Source organism: Rhipicephalus microplus, chromosome 2, assembly GCF_043290135.1.
Source record: "Rhipicephalus microplus isolate Deutch F79 chromosome 2, USDA_Rmic, whole genome shotgun sequence".
NCBI classification, from domain to species: domain Eukaryota; kingdom Metazoa; phylum Arthropoda; class Arachnida; order Ixodida; family Ixodidae; genus Rhipicephalus; species Rhipicephalus microplus.
This window is the reverse complement of record NC_134701.1, coordinates 227,122,345-227,144,804: the sequence shown is the minus strand read 5'-3', so window position 1 is coordinate 227,144,804 and position 22,460 is coordinate 227,122,345. Positions and strand designations below refer to the sequence as shown.

At 43.6% G+C, this 22,460-nt stretch overlaps 1 protein-coding gene across 1 annotated transcript in view; it reads right to left on the bottom strand.

Annotated features, from left to right (window-relative positions):
* Positions 1-22,257, bottom strand: part of LOC119169534 (uncharacterized) — a 98,303-nt gene extending 76,046 nt beyond the window's left edge. The window contains exon 1 of the mRNA XM_075885828.1: positions 22,107-22,257. Coding sequence (XP_075741943.1) covers positions 22,107-22,125 — 19 coding nt within the window. The 5' untranslated portion in view covers positions 22,126-22,257. The remainder of the gene's footprint in view (positions 1-22,106) is intronic.
* Between the last annotated feature and the right edge of the window lie 203 nt (positions 22,258-22,460).

Genomic DNA, 22,460 nt, shown 5'->3' with positions numbered 1-22,460 from the left:
AATTTTTTTATGTAAAGAAGAGAAAAGTGAGCCCCGTAACTGTCTCTCAGGGGGAGGACACCTCAACAATAGCTCACGAGTGGTGGGGGTAAAGTATGTATTAAAAGGATAGGATTAAAAGGTAAAGAGATAGAGAGAGGGGCAGGAGAGAGCGAGGCGCAGAGACAGTGAACGACGGAAGTAAGGAGAAGATAGGAAAGATGGACACGGTCGCAGGAGTCCGAAGACGGGGCACCACTCGGCGAGAGCTCGTGTCGGCGTCAGGAGATGGCGTAGGACGAGCCAAGTCGGCCAGAGCTGCGCTGTCCTCAACTTCAAGATGTCTGAATAAGCCAACTATTGACATTAGTAATATACGAAGTTGAACTTGCGATATATTGTAACCTCGATGGGTGTGTGGCCGGACAAATTGATGTCGTCAATGCTCCCTGCTTATGTTTTTCCAGATTGTTTGAGATGCGAAACAGCTTTTTAACTAGCCTGTGTAACGCTGTCCCTCCTTCGGAACGCGCCGCAGGTTTTGGCGCGGAGCCAAGTAGGTCACGCCGCTTCTGCGCGTTGATTTCACGCTCCCCTCGCAGTGCGTGCTAACGTCACTCTCTCCCTCGCCTGCCGTGCACTCACCACCAACGTTTCTAGCCTAGTCTAGAAACATTGCTCACCACGGCGTTCGCAGCTGCCGCCTCGTCCCTTCGCTCACAACACCCGCCGCGACCGCCGCTCGCTAGTACACCGCCGACTCGTCAGTTCCGGCCCAATAAACCTGACGCGCGCCTATACGTACGCGTTGAAATATGTGTGTACGCCACTTAGAAGACGTACGCCATCCATCGCTTGAAACGAAATTTCCAGCGCTCACCGCAACACACGTGATAGTGTGGGTGCATTTGAAATAGTTACAACACGTGTTTCTAAAATGAACTGTAGTTGAAGGTCAGCACATCGTCCGACATGCCCCGCCGCGGTGGTCTAGTGGCTAAGGTACTCGGCTGCTGACCCGCAGGTCGCGGGATCGAATCCCGGCTGCGGCGGCTGCATTTCCGATGGAGGCGGAAATGCTGTAGACCTGTGTGCTCAGATTTGGGTGCACGTTAAAGAACCCCAGGTGGTCGAAATTTCCGGAGCCCTCCACTACGGCGTCTCTCAGAATCATATGGTGGTTTTGGGACGTTAAACCTCACATATCAATCAATCAACATCGTCCGACACTTTTCTCCAAGTTCCTAGTGCTGTTAGTTGTTGTTGTTGTTGTTGCCCCTTCGCACTGGCACATACCCACTATGGGGGATTGGCCATGAAATCTAGAAGTATCCTATATGAGATATATTAAAAGGTTTATCCTTAATGAAAAAACTAATGATGTAATAGAAAATAATAATTAACTAAAAAGGAATATTAAACTAAACAAATAATTGAAGATTGAATCAAGAAGAGAAAAGGTGAGGTAATACTACAGTGGAAGACAGAAATTTTGAGTAGACCAGACAATCGAGCTTATCTCACCCGGTCACAATCAAATGAATATGCAAATTTCATTCAAAATTAGACAAGTGTCTTCAGAAATATATTTAAGCAGGCATTATTATGACATGCGCTTTGATTCTCGAATGAAATTGCATACAGCATCGAATACGCTCCTGTGGCAATGTCCCAAGCTAAAGGCACCGAAACTTAGAACATTATCTGCAGTTAAATTTAAACCTACTGCTTGAAACGGAACAATTAAAAGTCTTTTCCTAATTAATGAATAGTTTTTACATGTTATAAAGTAATGCTCTATTGTTTCCGTTTCTTCACAGAATGGACACAGGGGGGATATCGCCAGACCAGCTCTGTGCAAGTAAAAGTTTAATGGAGGGACACGACATCGAAATTTGGTTAAAATAACTTCTAACTTTTTAGATTGACTCCACTGAGGTTTCCAGGGGTATGTTAGGTGCTGATAGTCCGTATATTTAGTAATATTTTCCATAATATCCGTATAAATAGCCCATTTTCTATATCTGATCGACACTATGTGTTCCGATTCTGGTAGTACCGAGATCACAGGGCCATCAAGTGTGGCTCGAGATAGTGAATCAGCTATTTCATTCAACCGTATGCCACAGTGTCCCGGGACCCAGACTAACTTCAGGAACTTCACATGAGGTGGAACTAATGTTTGTAATGTCGCTAGAGCTCTTGATTGTTCTGAAGCTGTGAGAGTAGTACACAGCGAAAGAGAATCAGTAATTATCATTGCACTCTCTTCGTTTGAAGGAAGTTTTCGTAGCGCTAAAATAATAGCCAGGAGCTCAGCTTCGAAAACCGGAGTGAAGTCTGGTAGTCTTACCGAGAATGACCAACCGAGGTAATCTGAGACGATTCCTACTGCTGCCTTTTCTTTATTCACAGAAGCGTCTGTGGCTATTATGTTCTTTATTTCCGCATGAGCTATGTAGTCTTCTAACCTGTCATTTAAGTAACTCGAAGATTGAAACTTAGATAGTGGGGGAAAAATTTCATCACATTCTATCGTAATATTGTGATTTAATGCTTTGGTTCCAATTACCGATCTGATATCCACCTTTATGCTTTCAAGTTTCTTTTGTACAAAAATAATCTGGGGAGTACGAAAGCGTGGCCAGTGAGCGAGGAAGAAGGCGTCGGGGTCACTAATAAAGGCATATGCAGACCGTCTCGCTGATAAGCCGTAAAATTTCAAGTATGTTTGTACTGTTAAGATACGGAATCGGCAAAGAATAGTTGGTATGCGAGCTTCCTGATATAGTACATTAATAGCGACATACCTGGGGAGTCGCAAACACAACCGTAACGCTTCTCGCTCTAATAGAACTAACGGTTTAATTTTGTACGTAGGGCCACCCGAAAATAATATACACCCAAATTCGAGTATTGGGCGCATGTACATTTTATATATCATTAATAAGGTGTGTCTACGTAACCCATATTTTCTGTTGCTCAACCTTCGCAATAAGCCTGAAGCTCGTTGTGCCTTTGCCACGTTATAGTCTATGTGAGGGCTCCAGTTAAGTTTCTCGTTATAAATAATGCCCAAATATTTGATAGACTCTACTTGTGGAATCGGTTCCTGATTATAAAGTACTGAAATTTGAATAGAATCTGCTATAGGGAACACCAGGAGCGCACTTTTACTTATGTTTAGAGACAATGAAATTGAATGCAGCCAAATTTCAAGAGAATATATGTACTTTTGCAATTTTTGATGCAAAGAATAAATGTCACTATCTGCAACGAAAAATGCAGTGTCGTCTGCATAAATGTAGACAGTGATATCTCGTTCAATGGGAATTGAGCTCATCAACACATTGAATAACAGCGGAGATAGGACCGCCCCTTGAGGTACTCCACGTTGCTGTTTGAATTTAGATGAGTGACATCCATCCTTTGCACAATAAAATTCTCTCGATTTTAGAAACTCTGCTACCCAATCAACAATATAACGCGGAAAGTCACATTCGTGTAAAGAATTCAATAAAATTGAGTGCTCAACGCTATCATAAGCTTTAGCTATGTCTAGTGTTACTAGTACCGCGTATTGTCGTCTTTTTCGGGCAAGCTGTATTCGGCTCTCTAAGTCGGCATGAGCACACCAAATTGAGCATTCGCTACGAAAACCTATTTGAAATGGTTTCAATATTAGCTTGTCAGCCATCCAAACTTTTATTCTATTATTGAGAACTCTCTCTATAATTTTGATCAGGTGAGATGTTAGAGAGATTGGTCTGATGTTGTCAATGTTAAAACCTGACCCTTGTTTTTTTAATATGGGAATCACTCTAGCTATTTTCCAGTCATGTGGTATCCAGGCATTGCTTAAGGAATAGTTTATAAGGTTGAGGACGTCGCCGGGTGATATCTGGAATAAAATTTTAATCATAGGAACTGTTATACCGTCAGGACCAGGAGCCGAAGAGGGTAAGTTTCTAATTACGCTTGACATTTCGGACAATGTCACTTTTTCGTAGTCAGTCTTTATAGAGGACTTTTGCCAGTTGATTGTCAAAGTCGACGAAAATCTGTTAGCTAAACCTCTTCCGATTGCCTCTAACGAATTAGTCATTTCTTCCGTCGATAACCTGTCATAATCAGAGTTAGCTAGAGACGGCAGAATTTTGCGCGATCTCATATATCGGAATAACGCTTTCTTATTTCTAGGTTTGGAAAGAAAGTCGAAATGTTTTTTGTCATAGTCTTCTTTAGCTTTAGCCACGGTGCGCTTAAATGTAGCAGCAATAAACTTGTAATCTGCCCAATTTTTGGGGGACTGATTATGAATTAGCTGCTTCCAAGCCGCTTGTCGTCGTCTATGATCACGAGAGCACTCAGAATTCCACCACTGGCTACAAGGCTTTCTCGTATCAGACTCAATAGAAAATTCTGCTTTTTTGAACGTTCTTTTAATTACCGCACTTAATTTCATGGCTTTATTTTCATCGTTGTCTTCAGTGGGGGTAGTCAAAGCAACTTCTAGGTCATTTTTAAATTTGGAATAATTGATAAAGGTTCGAGCTTGGGAGTAAGATGGAATAATGGGGCAAGAAATTTCAAACAGTACTGGTAAGTGGTCACTGTTGGTGGCGCAGTCTAGAGTAGTCCAAGATACGCTAGAAATACCCGAGCTTATAAAACTCAAATCTAAGGCAGAGCGGGATCGGTCTCGGATAAATGTGGGAGTTCTAGCGTTGAGGCATGATAAATTATGGTCTATAGACCAGTCCCACAAGCGTTGTCCACATTGATCAGTCCTAAAACCCCAACTAGTGTGGTGAGAATTAAAATCTCCAACCATAATTTTTTCTGTGCACCACGAACTAACAGCCATGTCTAAACATCGCGTGTCTTGTACACCCAGAGGAAAGTAAAGATTTACCAGAGAGAAGGGAGAGCATCCAGGCAAGGTGATGTCTAAAGCGAAAATTTCACATTCGGGGGATATACTTTTGTACGAAGTTTTGATCTTTGAACTAATTTTATTATTGACAAAGAACGCTAAACCTCCACCTTTGGATGGGCGATCCAGGCGAAAAGACCGGAAATTAGGTAGGTAAAACGAATTATGTGCTGACAGCCACGTTTCTTGCAGTGCAATAATGTCTGGATTGAATTTACAAGATAAATACAATAAATCTGTACTAGCTGAATGAATAGATCGGCAGTTCCAATGAAGAATTTTGATAGAACCTATCATTTTGACAGAATTGTTTCGGCAACTACCTTATCTAAAATGCTGTCTTTAAGAAAATCGCTCTTCGATAGGTTCTCCTTCTGGTATTTTTTTGTTTTTTGAATGTTTTGAAGAGCCAGTATTTTTGGAGACAGGGGATCGAGTGCGCTTTAGGGACTTGATGTCCATGTCCATATCATCATAATCCTGATCATCCTCTAGTATGTCTTCACCTATCCTCTGGTTGTCTGTACAAGAGGGCCCTGCAGCCTGTACCCCTGAAGGAGATGACTCTGCGTCTGCTTCACTTGGTGGGAGAGTTACGTTGTCTTGGGAAGTATCCTTCATATCTCTTGGTGTCCCATATATTTGCGTCAACTGAGTGGCTACAATATGAGATAAGGAGTCACAAAGGGTGGTGGCCAGGCGATCTATAGCTTTCTCCATCGCTTTTTCAATCATGTCTGCAATGGACACTGAAAGAGAAGCTTCTAAAGTTGCATTATGTCGGGCTGCAACACCAGCATATCCCTGGGTTCTTGCCTGAATTTCAGCGATGGCGTCTTTTCGTGAACAGCGTCTGCGATCAACAATTTCCATAATTTGAGTCTCCCGCGCTTTGGCTGAGCAATTAGCGTTATCTGCGCAGTGCTGCTCATGACAAAGACAACACTTTTCTTCAGTACAATTGCATTCATTTGCAGTATGTGCCTCACCACATTTTCGGCATCTGGGAGCTGACCTACATCCTTTTAAAGTGTGTCCATAGCGCCAACATTTCTGACACTGGAGGGGACGAGGTGACAGTTGTTCGACTCTGAATATTAAAGGCCACGCCTTGATTTCAGTGGGGCGAATCGACCCGGCAAATGTGACAATTACAGACTCAGTAGGGATCTTTGTCTGTTCTACAACTCGTGAGCATCTATAAACTGCAATAGCACCTGCCTCAGAGAACATCTCTAGGACCTCAGCTGGAGTCATGTTGATGTCTACGCCTCGGACAATACCTCTGACGCATGCTAGGTGAGGAGGAATGAAGGCGCTCACCGGATTGGTAGCGAACATCGAGCATTTAAGTAAGTCTTTGACACAGAGCTGGTCAGGAGAAAAGCAGACAATGCCTCCCTTGCCAAACTGCCGGACCTCTGTGATGGTGTGATAGTGAGTTGTCGCTGCTTTGAGTTCCGACTGGATAACTTTAGGGTTTTTCATCTTAATGACTCCGTCGTTGCTTGGGACTAGGGCCACAGGAACGGAAGCGACGCCATTGCGTAGGAACTGGTCCACTGGTAGCTCACATGCGCACGAGAGGTGCGCATGTGAGCTTCTTCTTCTTCTTCTTCTTTCTCTTCTTCTTCTTCTTCTTCTTGATAGAGCACGAACAAAGAATTTTTTCGGCGACGTCGAATAAGATGTTAAAATAAAAATACATTGAGAACGCTCAAAGATATTAAATGGGGAAACTGGATCTTCGACCCACTATAAAGTTGCAAGTGGGCCAGTTTTTCAAAAGAACGAGCTGAAAGATCCTAAAAACAAAGCAGGAAGTTACCGCACTGGGACTGCAATCGGAATGTCTGGCGCTATCTTGTGACCCAGTAAACGTACCTTGCGCAAGCTCTTCCTCCAAGACTGAAAGCGCGTTTGCCCTCTTCGTAGCCACCGCGTTGTTCTGGTGCTTGAGTGCCGGTTTGATCTCGCGACCTTCAAAGGAAGTGGGATTGAATATCTGCCACGGTGGCTGTATTTCGACGGATAATAATACAATGGCTGGAATTTAACGCCTCGAAACCACCATATGATATCTGAGGGACGCTGTAGTGTAAAGGCTCCGGAAATTACGACCACTTGTGGTTCTTTAACGTGCCCCTAAATCTAAGCACAAGAAGCCAGAGCACTTTCGCCTCTATCGAAAAGCGACTGCTGTGGCTGGGATTGAATTTCGCGTCTTGAGTCTGCATTTGTGCACCATAACCAATAAACCACTGCGGCGGGTTGCATTTCGATGAAGCCGACATGCTACGGAGGTCCACGTGCTTTGATTTCGATGCGCGTTAAAGGATGCCAGGGGGTTAAAATTTCCGGAGCCCTCCACTACGGCGTTTCTCATCATCATCCCCAGCAACTAATATTAATTCTATTAAGCCCTTTTCGACTAACCGTTAAAGAAGTTCAACCATTATGCTTGTGCATAGTGGCTGAAGTCACGATGCTTAAATTCTCTCATCGTCACAATCGCGGTTACATTTTCTCCATCGACCTCAGCATCGCTGACTGGTAATATTTGTCGCCGAAAGCTTATTTCACAAAATAACCTTAGCCTTATCCCAGGTTTTCTTTAAATTTCAGTGCACTCTACATATGGGAAAGTGTAAATTGAGGACCTTGTGTGTGGAAATTGTATACATATGAATCAGGTATACCTGAACATGTCAGGTATGTCATTGTATGTCATGTTATGTGAACTGGCCTTGTGTGTGGTACTTCTGTACATATGAGCCTATTTGGCGTATCTGAACTGTCATGTGATGTGAACTGACCTTGTGTTTTGAACTTGTTTACATATGAACCTATTAGGCGTATCTGAACTGTCATGTGATGTGAACTGACGTTGTGTGAAACTTGTGTACATATGAACCTATTAGGAGTATCTGAACTGTCACGTTATGTGAACTGGCCTTGTGTGTGGAACTTGTGTACGTATGAACCTATCAGCCGTATCTCAACTGACCTGTTACGTTAGGCTACTGTGTACTTTCGCATCGTATATCGTAGTGTCTTGCATTTTGTGCTCTTATTGTTTGTCTTATGGCACACCTTGTCTACTAAGAGAAAATGAGTACCCAGTGCCACTATATATGGTGGCACCAACCTCTTCTATTTTTACATTTTATTAATAACAAATGGCTCTCTTTCTTTGTTAGACACAATATCATCCTCCATCTTTTCGTCCAATGGCAACAGGCGGTGCTGACTGAAGATCTCACGTTTAAATGTACATATATATCCTATAAAGGGGGCGCATGGATGACCGCCACCGTAGCTCAGTGGTAGAGCATCGGGCGCGTTCCTCGAAGATCACAGGTTCGGTTTCTGCCGACGGTCGCAAGTTATCTTTTCGTCCACTTTTCTTTATTCACCTTTACATCCCAAATGCTTTTAATAACATCCTCTATACCTTCCTTGGCATCATTTTCTGTTGGTTTTGATATTGCACCCTCTGCATGCGTTGCATGGATAGAAGGGAGGAAGGGAGCAAACAAGAGAGAAGGCAAGGAGGTTAAGGGCGAAAATGGTAACTGGGCAAGAGAAACTACAAGATTTATCTGTGAGTGCTGACCTACATCGTGTGTCAAACGCAATAAAGACGGAAAATGGATGAGGAAAATGTGAGATAAAGATAGGGTTGGTTTGCAAATACGCGCCTAAATCTCAGCTTTCAAGCCTGAAGCGCATTTGTGTCACTGTTGCTTTAGACAGCAAAATTTACAGACGAACTTTGCAGAGTGCTCAGCCTGTTTTTATGTTTATTTTTATAACGTAAGCGCGGCTTGCACTTTGTACACCGCCTTTACTAACAACACATGCAACATAGTAACTGTTAGAAAAGATCTATCTATCTATCTATCTATCTATCTATCTATCTATCTATCTATCTATCTATCTATCTATCTATCTATCTATCTATCTATCTATCTATCTATCTATCTATCTATCTATCTATCTATCTATCTATCCATCTATCTATGATGTATGTATGTATGTATGTATGTATGTATGTATGTATGTATGTATGTATGTATGTATGTATGTATGTATGTATGTATGTATGTATGTATGTATGTATGTATGTATGTATGTATGTATGTATGTATGTATGTATGTATGTATGTATGTATGCATAACAGCGTGCCACGCTCTTCCAAATACAAGGATAGCATGTCCCCTCACGTTAACTTCTATACCTTTGCATACTATATATGCATCCTAGAAACAATAACATATATTTTTATAACTTAGAGAAAAAGATAGGTTTCTTCCCGGCGTGCGTAGTGAACAGTAATTTTTTTTCGAGAACTCGGGGACTATTCTCTGTTTATATTCTGTTCAGTCAATATTATACTACTTCAGTAACTCCGAATTTTTAGATAATGTTTTGCATTAATTCAGCCGTCATGTTCAGTATGAAGCTATGTTATTCAACTATAGAAAGACTTTGTCATCTTCTTTTTTCTCCTCCTCTATAATTTTTCTTTCCCCTCTCCCCTTTCCCAGTACGGAGTAGCCTACTGGGGCTCAGCCCTGGTTAACCTACCTGCTTTTCTCCTTATGTTCTCTCTCTTTCTCTCTTCGCGTGAAAAGACGTCTCCACGTGGATGACCGCCCACCTACTTTCTTGAAATATGACGTTACTAGGGGTAATTGCGAATGATGCATAACTTAGGCAATTACAAACTATCCTTGTATTTTAGAGGGAAAAAAAAGAAGACCATGTGAGCCAGCTCTCTCTAATCACACGCAACTGATCCTTCATATATTTTAAGAACAGATCGTGTCTTATTCAATAAATCAAGCGTCCTCTATAGAATCGTGGTGCTTCATATGCTTCAATATGGGCAGCTGTTGGGCTAGTTGGTTCGATATCTTGCTTAGATCGTTACTGGGTTTGGCGGCGATTAGGAGAAAAAAAAAAGTTCTTTTGTGAAAGTGTCTGGTGTCAGCGCGCCTGCACATAATCTTTCTTGGTGTGAAGCTTTTCCGAATAAATTCAGTTGCAAGTGAGCCTCCTTTCTGTCGTGCGTTCTCTTGCAAAAAAAAAATAAAAAATAAAAAAAATCCGTGATTTCTTAGGCAAGAATTTTAACATGTCTTCGTGAAAACGCAACCGCTAAACCAGCGCGCAAACCCGTCCAGCAAATGAGTTAAGAGAAAAAAAGTAGTCTTTTTCAGGTACGCAGTGAAAAGGTGGAGTGGTGAGAGCATTCGCACAAAGAGACAGCTGCGCAAAGAGGTCTCAAAAGAGCAGCGAAAAGTGGTCGTGAATTGAAAAGTGGAAGGGGGGGGGGGGTCAAACACGTGGAAAGGCAGATGGCCGACCTTCTTCCACCGTCACGCGAAGGGAATAATATTCCCACTTTCAAAGACAAGACGAACTGGGACGTCAGTGAAGATAATATTATGGTCTCTAACTTACCTCAACCCTGATTAGTTTACCGTCCCAATCAACTTCTACAAATCAGCGGTACAGGATCGTCTGGAGAAACAGTGAAATAGGGAAACGATCACATAACAGCCCGGTGGCTTGTTTCGCCGATTTGAAAATAAGTGAGTGCTTCTCCAATAGCAGATGTTTTAAGGCGCGCATTTTTGACGGCCGAGAGGAGTGTATATGCGAAGGAAACTAAATGTAACTAGACGTAAAAGGGCGCCAACGAAGCGAAGGTTGGCAAGGTAAATAAATAAATAAACAAATAAATAAATAGATGAATAAATAAATAAATAGTTGAAAGACCACCTCAAAAAGGCTTTACAACTCTTCACATGTGAACTTATACATGGTGGTCGTTTCCCCGCTTTACTCAAGTAAATATAGACTCACCTGACACGTTATTCGGCGTTATTGCACATGTACATTCACAATTACGTTCATATCGCTTAAGACGAGCGGTTATGTTATGCGTCTTTAGTAAAGTACCATTCCTTTCATTGGGGGAACGTAGGCTGCCAAAGCTACTCACCACTGCGGTAGGTCTAACAGGTTGCTGACGAAGACCGAGGAGGAGATGGAAGTTCAAGATGACCGCCGAACGCGGACCCGCGTCGAAGCACCTCTCACTGGCCGTACGTTGTGCAGCCGACCGCCGCGACTGATTGGGCAGTGGGAATAACGAACGAGGCCCAGAGTCGAAACTCTCCGCCAGCGTGGGAGAAGAAGAGTCGTCTCCGGAGACAACCCTCGGTGGAGAGAGGAGGGCAGCGCTGCGCCGTTGAGGAGATCAGCTGCCTGACCGTCGAGGCGTCCCACCACCGCGCGCGGCCCGCTTCGTTCGACGCGTCGCCGATCGCAACTGACGACGCTCTTTCCCCGTGGGGCGCGCGCACTACGACGCGCTCGCTGCTCATCTCCTCGCGCGCCTAGCGAAGCGAGAAAGAAGGGCAGCTGAGCGCGCGCTAGCTCGCATCTCCAGAGCGAATCCGATAGGGATGTTGTGCGTCCCTCAGCGGTGGCCGCAACCAAAACGAACCCTCGGCGGGCAAAAACAAGAGAGAGAAACGAAGATGAAAGGGATGGATGGCTCGTTTTCTTGCCCCCTTTTCTCAATCTGGACTGGATGGAGCGCACGGTTGTCCCGACCCGTATGACAAGTGTTTCCGCGGCCGGAGTCGCGCTTGCCCTGGAAACGCTGACGTCGGAACCGAAACAACAGCGCGGCCTGCAGCCGTCACAGCCTGACTTGATAAATGGCGATCCATACCGCCGAGTATCGTTACTCCGATAGCGTCACCGGTGTTGTTCTATACATTTCTGCGTGGTTTACCGAGGAATCGAGGCTCAGGAACAGCCGGTGTCCGCATAAGAAACAAAAAGATATTTAAGATCATCCTTTTATCTTTCTTCGCTTTTGCTCTCCAAAGAGACGTTTCTCATCAGCTCCAGCCATAAACACAACATCCATTTTTCAGGCGTCACACGAGCGTCACATGAGCTCTCAAATAAAGTCTCAATATATTGTAGGTTTTGTGACGCCACTAAGTAACACGATCCCAAATAGTTTATTCATAGTGCACGTCTCGCTTAAGCGCCATACATTAGTAAAAAGAACGAGCAAAGCGCCTCAGGTGCAGACAGTAATGCGAGTGGTTGTAAGTCTTGAAACCTGAAACTAGGCCATGTGGCATTTCCCGAAGGGTCTTCTCCACAAGCCAGCCCAATGTAAGAAATGAATATAGCTAAAAAAATAAAAAGGAGTGTTTCCCTCGATTTGCGTGCCTCCGCACTCGATAACGGTGTCGATGTGTCGGCGCCTCCTGAGATAAGTGTCAGCATACAAGAACAGACGCCCACAAGAAGTATGTATATGCGATTATATGCACGTGTGTGTATTGGGAGGCGGGAGAGACATTTTATCACTGTCGGGGCATTGTGTTCTCAAGTGGTTTAAGGAGCGCGTAGAAATCACCGAAGCATCGCTGGTGAAATACGCATATCGGTACAACCATGAAAATGTAGCAATGTCCTTTTATGTTGCAAGGTGCAAAGCAATCAGACACGTGCTCTTACGAAAAAAAGCTGAGCAACAACAACAACAAAAAAAGAAATGGCTATGAAAAAGCGTTTGGCCTCTCAAACACTTTTTTCACTTATTTTATAGAAAAGGGACCACGCACAAGTTTTGTATCTATTCGCAACCCTGAGTTTTCTAGACTTCCCACATATCGTATCATTGATTTGCACAATGAATAACGTCTTCCAAGAGTCTTGGAAGATGTTATTCATTGAGCGAATCAATGTGCCAATAAATTCAGCTTGCACGCTGTGAACATCTCAAGCACTTAACATTTTGTCCTGAGTCACCTGAATATCAAAAGTGACTTCAATTTTCTTTTTCTCATGCTTTTAATTAAGAATAGTTTATTTGCGCTATTTCTCTATCGATACACGCTTACTCCGACAGAATCTTGCGCAAGTCTTTTCTGCGGAACACAGACGCTTACATACGCATGGCACGCACGCACACACGCACGCATACACACATACACACATACACACACGCACGCACGCACACACACGCACACACACACACGCACACAAACACACACTCCCACACACACACAAACACACACACATGCACACACACAAACACACGCAAGCACACACACGCGCACACACACACAAACACGCACACACACACATGCACACAAACACACTCACACACTCCCACACACTCACGCACACACACACAAACACACGCACACAAACACACACACACGCACACACACGCACAGCACACACACGCACACACGCACGCACGCACGCACGCGCGCGCGCGCGCAAATTTTTATTTGGGTTCTTGATAATATGTTTAATACATTTGAGACACATGGTGAAATTACGAAATTGTGGCTCGGGGCTTGTAAAAACATGCATACTTTTTAGTGATTTAAGATAAGTCCCATTTTAAGTAATATGTCTCAAAATCTGCTTAAATCTACCTAACTGACAATGCCCCAAACCGTTGTGCATAATACCTGCAAAGATCACATCAACTTCATAGAACACTGTTTCCTTTTACTTAGGGCTATCAAACCACTTCGACAGATCTCCCATGGCACTTAGAGAGAATATTCCGCAGACTTCGATTAGAAGTAGCATACACAAACAGCTTCCTGCACAAGATACATCAATCCAACTCACCGGAATGCTGTTGTGGTCATGCAGAAGAAAATTTTCGCCATGGTAAATACGTGAATTAAAGAGAAAAATAAAGAAGAAAGAGGAATTAATTAAGTAAGAATTGAGAACAAGTTTGGAAAGACGGCCCCTCACAATTAGGAAAAATTTGACGATGGCCTGAAATGCATCTTCAGGAAAAGGCGAACATCTTCCTGACAAACTTTTTTTAGTGCTTCACCGTGGTGGTCTAGTGGCTTAGGTACTTGGCTGCTGACCCGCAGGTCACGGGATCGAATCCCGGCTGCGGCGGCTGCATTTCCGATGGAAGCGGAAATGTTGTAGGTCCGTGTGATCAGATTTGGGTGCACGTTAAAGAACCCCAGGTGGTCGAAATTTCCGGAGCCCTCCACTACGGCGTCTCTCATATCCATATAGTGGTTTTGGGTCGTTAAACTCCACATATCAATCAATCAATCAATCAATCAATCAATCAATCAATCAATCAATCAAAAGGAAGGTGTGCGTGTAAACAGTTTAAGACAGTGTGAACTTCTGTAAGCAAACTAGGTATTTGAATCATATTTCAACTGGTTTCAGTGTGCTATTGTGTTTTGTTTTTGAATTGTTCATTTTTGGATACCATTCAGTATCATCTTTTTTTTTTTTTGCTGCAGAACTTTGTGATATGGATTAGCCGAGGCAATATGGACCTCAACCTCTCCACAGCAAAACAGTTAGAACAGAACAAAAGCTGCAACTATTGAACTTGAAATTGGAGTGTGCTTTGCCTGATAATGTGCTAAAACTTGAAACTAATGATTCTGTGAAAATGTGTGCCATACAAACATGACTGCCCTACTGACGTGCTTTGATTTTGCAAACGCGCGTGTGCTATAGGTTGAGTAACTTATTACATGGTATATATTATCTGACAAGATTGGTTGTCAATAATGTTTTCTGTCTGCCTATAATAATAATAATAATAATAATAATAATAATAATAATAATAATAATAATAATAATAATAATAATAATAATAATAATAATAATAATAATAATAATAATAATAATAATAATAATAATAATAACTGGTGGGGTTTCCCACCCCAACAACGTTAAATCATTGTGAAGTGGACCTTCCTGATGTTAAGGTGCACCTCAATCTAGCGGCGCAGGCTTGAAACATTCTTGCCTCCACCGTATCCGCTTATGTCCGCCCATCCATGTAGCTCGCCAGCAAAATGGCATATAGAACCCTCGCTGACCATATATGTCTCATTTCTTAAAGAGCACTGAAAAGAAAATCTTGCTTGGTTTGTAAAGAATTGTTTAGTCGCCGGTTAAAGCATAAGAACCAACATGCGTTTACATCGTTGAATTACACATTCGGCATTTCACCATCGCAACATGCGGTATAATAGCATGAACCTACTGAAACGCAACCAAGGTTCTAACTAATGTTTTATTGTGTCTAACGTTCATATACCAATCTCTCCTAGCCACCCCCTAGCACATCCTGTTCAGAAAACCACTACATTAGGCATTCTTTATAAGGAACCCAGAGGCTTTATGGGAAGTTACCTTGAAAATTTGGGACAAACTACGATATAGACACTTTTCCGGATAAGCTTCATGCGAATTTGCCTCGAAAATTCATTACATCCTTCGAAACACGATCCACAAGTGCGCTTCTCTGCGCTAAGCATTCGCGGAACTAATGTCAGCACCTGTGGTGCTTCAATCATAGGCGTGCACGAGGGAGGGGGGGGGGGGGATGGATGTTCCTTCTATTCACTTAAGGGAAGGAGTCACAATATCTACGCGATACATCGGCTTAGTAGGAGATGGGGCACTACGATAAGCTTACACGCCTATATCGCTTCAAAGGTAAAAAAGGTCGTAGTTGCATGTGATGGAGCTTGTGTATTATGCGTGTTTGTATCAAGATATCAAAGTCTATGTTTTCCTCGTCATAGCGCAAGCAAAATGCGCTTCAGCACGCTGTTCGCTGAAATGGCTAGCCGTCATTATTTGGGCGAACTGCATTGCAAAAAAAAAAAAAAAAAAGCTGGCTTTAAAATCATGGAAATTTTCTAATAGATCGATGTGAATGGTATTGAAAGGACGTTCAATGCATGTTACAATATATGTAAAGAAACGGTCCGAAAATCATTCGTTTTGCTCAGATCTACGTACTGCTTATAGAACTGAACTACCGCGCACACAGAATGCCGGGTGGAAGCCGATACCAGAACGATCGTGTTTGCGTTCCCGGATTTCTCATTTCCAGCTCCCTACTTGCTCGAGTGAATGCCCGAATAACGGCGCTTGCTTGTGGCTCAAGGTTACCTGAAAGCCACCGCAACGGAAACGAAAAGCATTTCATGCTTAACAGGACCAGCTCTTTCGGGCACAAGGTATTTAGGCTTGACACAAATTTATTTTGACCTAATCAATGCACATATTCAGAGTCAGGGAAAGCTGGCAAACGGAGAAGAACAATGAAACATTTTGAGTATCAGTATGGGTTTTGTCATTTTTTCAAAACTCTGCTCAAGAAGTTTCTACAAGTACTGATAAATGCATTGATTGATTATTTATTTATTTATTTGAATATTTATTTATCCACAAATATAACGAATGCCTTCTAGAAGAAATTTAGTAAGGGGGCGAGTACCGTTACTAAATCTTAAACAAGTAATCTTTAAAAGCAGAAGATTCATCTGTACGGTATAATGATTATCAACACAACCCAATAACACTCCTGAAAAAGAATATAGTAAAACACAATATAATTACATGCATGCAGCAAAATGATGCACAAATCTCACAAGATTAGGATAGCATCACATCCTATAGGCGTGAATTATTACCAAGAGTGTCTTATTTCTTTAGTACACTCGTACGAAGAATATCTAGATAGAATCACAGCAGACGTAAATGCAGTAACCACAGCACGTCATCACGAAACACTTGCTACCTGCTTACGGATACTGGTCTACGTGCGCACCTTGTCCCACATGGCGAATCACAATTCCGGAAATTATCATCTTTATTTCCCGAAAAGATCACGCGATATTGCAGTAATTTTGATAGAACAGTCAGCTTTTTCAAGTCTTTACGCTACTAAAAGGAGTTGGGGGAGAAGGGAGGCAGTAATATCCTCTTGTATAGGTGGTTCACACTGAAAATGCATCGGCCCACATACCGAAGAACGAGAGTTGACAAGCTTTGCCACTCCAGGACATGAGCCTTTGTCAAGCCGCTATAATAGCGGATTTTTTGCTCCCGTCTTAGCATTTGTTTCAAATGAATTCTGAAATCTGAATATGAATCTGAAAATTTGAATCCGACATCAGAAACTGGTCTGCAACGACAAAACACTATGCAATGCTTTTTGGCCCGCGCTTCATATGTCGGCAGGCAGTACCTCTTTCTTGGGTACTCATTCCTTTTGAAATACTCCCATTTCGGGATCCACAAGAGTCCATCCCCGCGTTGCACATTCGCTTGACTGATGGCGTCACCTTCTCCAAGCCTGCGCCTCCTGTTTTTCTCAATGCTACCCAAATGCGCCCGATCCCACCGTTGACCAGCCTCTTCTCTAGCCATTTTTTTCTCTCGTCCATCCCCTAGCCTTCACAGGCGCTTTGAGCTGAAGAGGTAGAACTGATTTATTTATTTATTTATGTATTTATTTATTTATTTATTTATTTATTTATTTATTTATTTATTTATTTATTTATTTATTTAGGCATACTGCGGGCCAATATTTAGGTGCAAGCAGAAGAGGGCAAAAGAAACATCCAGTGATGTGTAACAGAAATAAAAAAGCAGGAATTCGTCCCAACAAAAAAAAAATATGTATATATGTGCTGTCAGAGGTCGCATGTCTGTGAAACAGCAAGAAGATTTATAACACGTTTGAAACCTAAACACCAAAGAAATAACTTTCCAGCGATGTGGCAAAATTGTCAGCCGAAAAAATCTCCTGAGACAGTGAATTCCAGTCATTAACTCTTCTGGGAAAATGGGTGTATTTGTGTGCAAATACCGGCGCTAATGCTTGATAATGTTTACGGTGCGTTTTCCTAGTAGTGGCTGGTGGGACACAACAAGGTGCATTTAACTTAGCTTTCCCGGACATAACTTTGTAATAACGTTAAGCGAGTCATCTTTCTTCTTGTTTCTAAAAAAAAAATTTGTCTAATTGCAACAACGTGCTAGGTAAGTCGAGTCTTCGATACTTGTTGAAACTAAATATGTCTGCCTTTCTTTGTATTTTCAAGAAGCGTCCCAATAGTGTCCCATATGACTGCAGCATAATTTAGTTGAGAAAGAATTCAAGTATTAAAAGCCAAAAGCTTTATGCTAGAAAAAACACCTTTTACCTTCCTTTTTAGAAACCGTAAGTTACGAAGCGTCAATCCACGGATGCCAAGGTGCTGGTGCCAGGCCATGTGATAAAAACGCCCTTGTTTTTCAAGTAGTTAGCGAAGCATCAACATAGTTCCTATCACCACTGCTATGGTGGTCATTGGATTACTGAAATGGATGCTTGCATTTCCAACCATTTGTTATTTGTATAAAATAGCATAATTCCAACCCATCTCGAGACATTTTATTTTATTTGACATTTTATTTCAGGTGTATGTATACATGAAGTTCCTTCGTTGTGTTTCTAAAGAGAAGATGCATTTGGCGACTTGTTCTGCACCCTTAAGAGCATTGCAGTATTGCGGAGATACTAGAAAGGCAAGGCCTTCTGTGCGAGGCGACTCACTATCACTGCCAAAATTGTATGTTGCTAGTTCAGAGCATGCACTCCAGTGTGATGTATTGGACTTGCAAGATTTAGTGTAAGAACCCGAGGAGACGAGAGGAACAATCCGTTACATGCTTCGGGATAATTGAAGCATGCCCCGCCATGGTGGTCTAGTGGCTAAGGTACTCGGCCGCTGACCGGCAGGTCGCGGGATCGAATTCCGGCGGCGGTGGCTGCATTTTAGATGGAAGCAAAAATGCTGTACACTTGTGTGCTTAGATTTAGGTTAAAGAACTCCAGGTGGTCAAAATTTCCGGAGCCCTCCACTACGGCTTCTCTCATAATCATATGGTGGTTTTGGGACATTAAACCCCACATATAAATGATCAAGACGCCTTATCAGTTATTTATTTCACGTAGACTCCACGCGTGCCACATTGACAGGTTCGCATATTGCATGCCCATGCACCGATAAGCTTCCGTGCCATCTTTCGTTTCGCCGTTGCGTGTACCTTCAGTTGATAGCAGGCATTTTTGGTGTGCTGACTTCGTTCTTGTGACTGCATGCCCTTTGTTTTAGAATGCTCTGTTTCAGACAGTTGGTTGCCGGTCGGTTCACCTATCTATAGTTGCTCAGCTCAGCACAGAGCTTCAACATTAGAAGTTAGCCACGTGTAAGCTCTATTCCCAGCCCGTCGTCAGGCGTTTTCACGGAAACCTTCCAAATACAGTATGTTGTGGCCTATCGATGAAGCTTACGTACAGTCTGTTCCACACTTCGGGGAAATCTCGGATAGTGCGTGGCGTCGCGATCCGGCCATGATGCGGCCAGCGAGGTAGTCGCTCGGCGCCAACAGCTGGAGCGTGTGCAAACGTTTGCGGCACGTAGTGCTGAACGGTTGAATGGCCCCCGCTGACCGCACTATCAGGCAGCGGGTGAGTTTGAGCCCATATGACTCATCGCGCTGCAGTACGCCTTACTATACCGTCTGAAGTGGACGCCGTCATCGCTGGCGCTGGGGATGCATGACGAGGTATTGAGGGAAGTTGAAAGTTTCCCGCGTACATTTGGTGCCGTCTTGTGAGTGCTGCCTATGTTATCGAGATTACGTTCAAGGCGTTCTGTTGACCTACAGCATTTCAGAACTCGTTCTCATTTGTTTTCTTCTCTTGAAGTCTCATAGCTGCACGATAGTCGCTGTAGAGTGCTTCGTTTTTCTTTAGCGTACCACGCACGGTACGTTCTTATTATGAGGCTCCTCGTCGCAGCGCACTGCGCTGCATACACACAAAAATACTGTTTATAGAGCCCCATTATGACGATTGAAGGCTTATAGGTGGGCATCGCACAACCTTTAGTACAGAATATCGGACTTGTTCCCGGCGCGGCAGGCTGCGCGACAATGTGACCAGCGCGCGACCGCAGCGCTGGTCGCACCACGATGCCATGCGCTCTGAGATGTCCCCCAAGTGTGAAACACACTGTACAAATGGGCTAACATAGCGGTCACATTGTTCATTAAAGTTTTGATGAGTAGGTTTCATGGTCGACCTGCACAAATCGAGCTGTTCTAGGGCTGGGCTGAACGACAGGTAAGTGTCCAGGGCAATCACGCTTTGGTTCCGAGAAAAACAATTCATAGATAACGTAACTGCGTCGGTCGCGAAAGAAGCACTAGCCGCGCACATAAACCGGGAAGCGAGGTCCGACCACGAGTGGAGCCTAAAGTCACTGTGGAAGAGATCGCCATGCGTCTTTTTCCGTTTTGCATGCCACTTGACTGGAATGACAATGCGCATTCGTGCCAGAACGGCAGCTTTCTCTACAATGCCACCGTGCGCTCACATGAAAACGGCACGGTCATTGATGGGAGGCCAACCAGGAGCTATGGAAGGAAGCAGAGGAGGCGAGGCGACCGCGCAGGCAAGACTCCATATACGGCGCCATATACCCCAGCTGATGAGTGAGCAAACTGATGAATAAAGCCAAGCTAAACTCGAAATTTGAATGAAGGAAGACGAAGCTCCTTGGAGTTTCGTGAAAGAAAACCCTGGCTTTCGCAGTGAAGGGGTACAGGCGAAACGTACGTGGAAGGCTGCGAACCTGGATTTGGTCTAGAATAAACTCGAGCGAGAACGCAAGTGCAAGGTGATACCAATGACGGAAGAACGATTCAAAAGGGTTTTCCTTAATCAGCGCAGCAGTAGAGGGCGTGACAGACTGTTGTTTTGATCACACCATCACGCGGATACCCCGGAGAACCGCAGTTCTGTTCTTTCTGCAGATTTCACATTTGGCGAAGCCGGTAATTTATTTTCGGCCATGATTTCGCACGAATTTTGGAACACCTCTTTTGCATTTATAAGAAAGTGATTTAAATGTGGCATCTGTGCGTTAACCTTGAATTTTTTGAAAAATAGCTGGCGACGTAATTAAATCGAGAATAGTGAGATCAATATTTTTTCGGCGTGTAGCTGGACTTGTCTGTACAATGCACGCTGTAAAAGAAAAAAAAAACGACACTGCATGCTCGCCGCATCAGGTTGATGCGTGGGCCCCACCGCGGTGGTCTAGGGGCTAAGGTATTCGGCTGCTGACCCGCAAGTCGTGGGATCGAATCCCGGCTGTGGCGGCTGCATTTACGTTGGAGGCGGAAATAGTATAGACCCGTGTGCTCAGATTTGGGTGCGCGTTAAAGAACCCCAGCTGGTCGAAGTTTCTGGATCACTCCACTACGGCGTCTCTCATAATCATATGGTGGTTTTAAGACGTTAAATCCTACATATGAATCAATCAGGTTGATGTGTGGAAGATTTAGTGATGCATAAATGGGTGCGTCTGTCAAAATGAGGAAAATGTAGAAAGCAAGTGCACACGCTTCGTCATTAAAGCGATAAATATGTGAACAGGGAATTTCAGTGGAGCCAGTATTTCGATAAAAGGACGTACGTGCTTCACTGCGGCAACAACTACGTTTCAGCAACGCAGTTGCTGAAATAGTGTGGCTGGAACACATATTTCCGTGAAGGTGAAACTGGAACAGTTGCCGCAGCTATATAAAGTAGCCTGTATTAACAAATCCGACTAATTCCATATAATCGATTGTAAAAGACCATTTCAGCCATCCAAACGCCAGCGAACACACATTGTACCGAAGCCGCCCAGACTATATTGAAGAGCGCCTACGTACGTAGAAACGGAAAGCATTGAGATTAGGTGCCATATATACGCACCTTTTGAACACCTGATATTTGCGGCGATTGTACAGCATACCCTAAAAAGCGAAGCCAAAGCACGCAGGAGAACATAGCGAAACCTTCGAAGTGTTGGCTTCAGTAAACTTGTTAGCGTTTGACTGTTTAATAACTCATTTCTTGCTCTTCGCGTTGATCGCCAGGCTCTCGAGCTGCCAACAGTGTTTTTTGTAAAATGTGGTGTATTGAAACCACTTTAGTCACGTGTATGTGTGTCCTGAAGCAGCAAGCGCAAACGGGAAGTAATTGGTGCGGCGAGTTAATTTCTCGATAATAAAGTGCCACCACACCCTCTTGTTGTGAGTGTCAAGCACGTAAAACCAGAAGAGGTTAAAAAAAGGAAATGGTACAAAGACAATTTCTAGACGATCCGGGTGCTAAATATACCGCGGACGATCAGGTTTGCCCAGAAGAAAAAATACATACGCGAACTGAAAGCGTTCTGAATGGCGCCTCTCATTAAGGCAATAAGGGCGGATAAAAGGAAACGGCAAGCATACTTGGCTTTACTTGCTCCATGACGGTTGCCTCACAGGTCACGCGGTTGACGACGTAGGTCCGACTCAAAACGAAGGAAAACTGTGAGTGGAGCAAAAGAAGCGCAGCGTGGTTTGTGGCCTTGAGAGGGCTTTCGACAACGTCCCATGCGCCAACCTCTCGTAGATAACAACGAACCAAGTGCCGACGGGGGCCCGGTTAAGGGTATAGGCGCCAATATCAGCAAATCGCCCGATAAGTGCGTAAGTAAGCACGCAACAAAAGTGTTCCATGGGGGCAAATGTGGGCACGTGTGTCTGTAGACATCCCGGACCACTTCAGGTGCCGCACTATGTCGACGTTCACGTGAGCGCAAA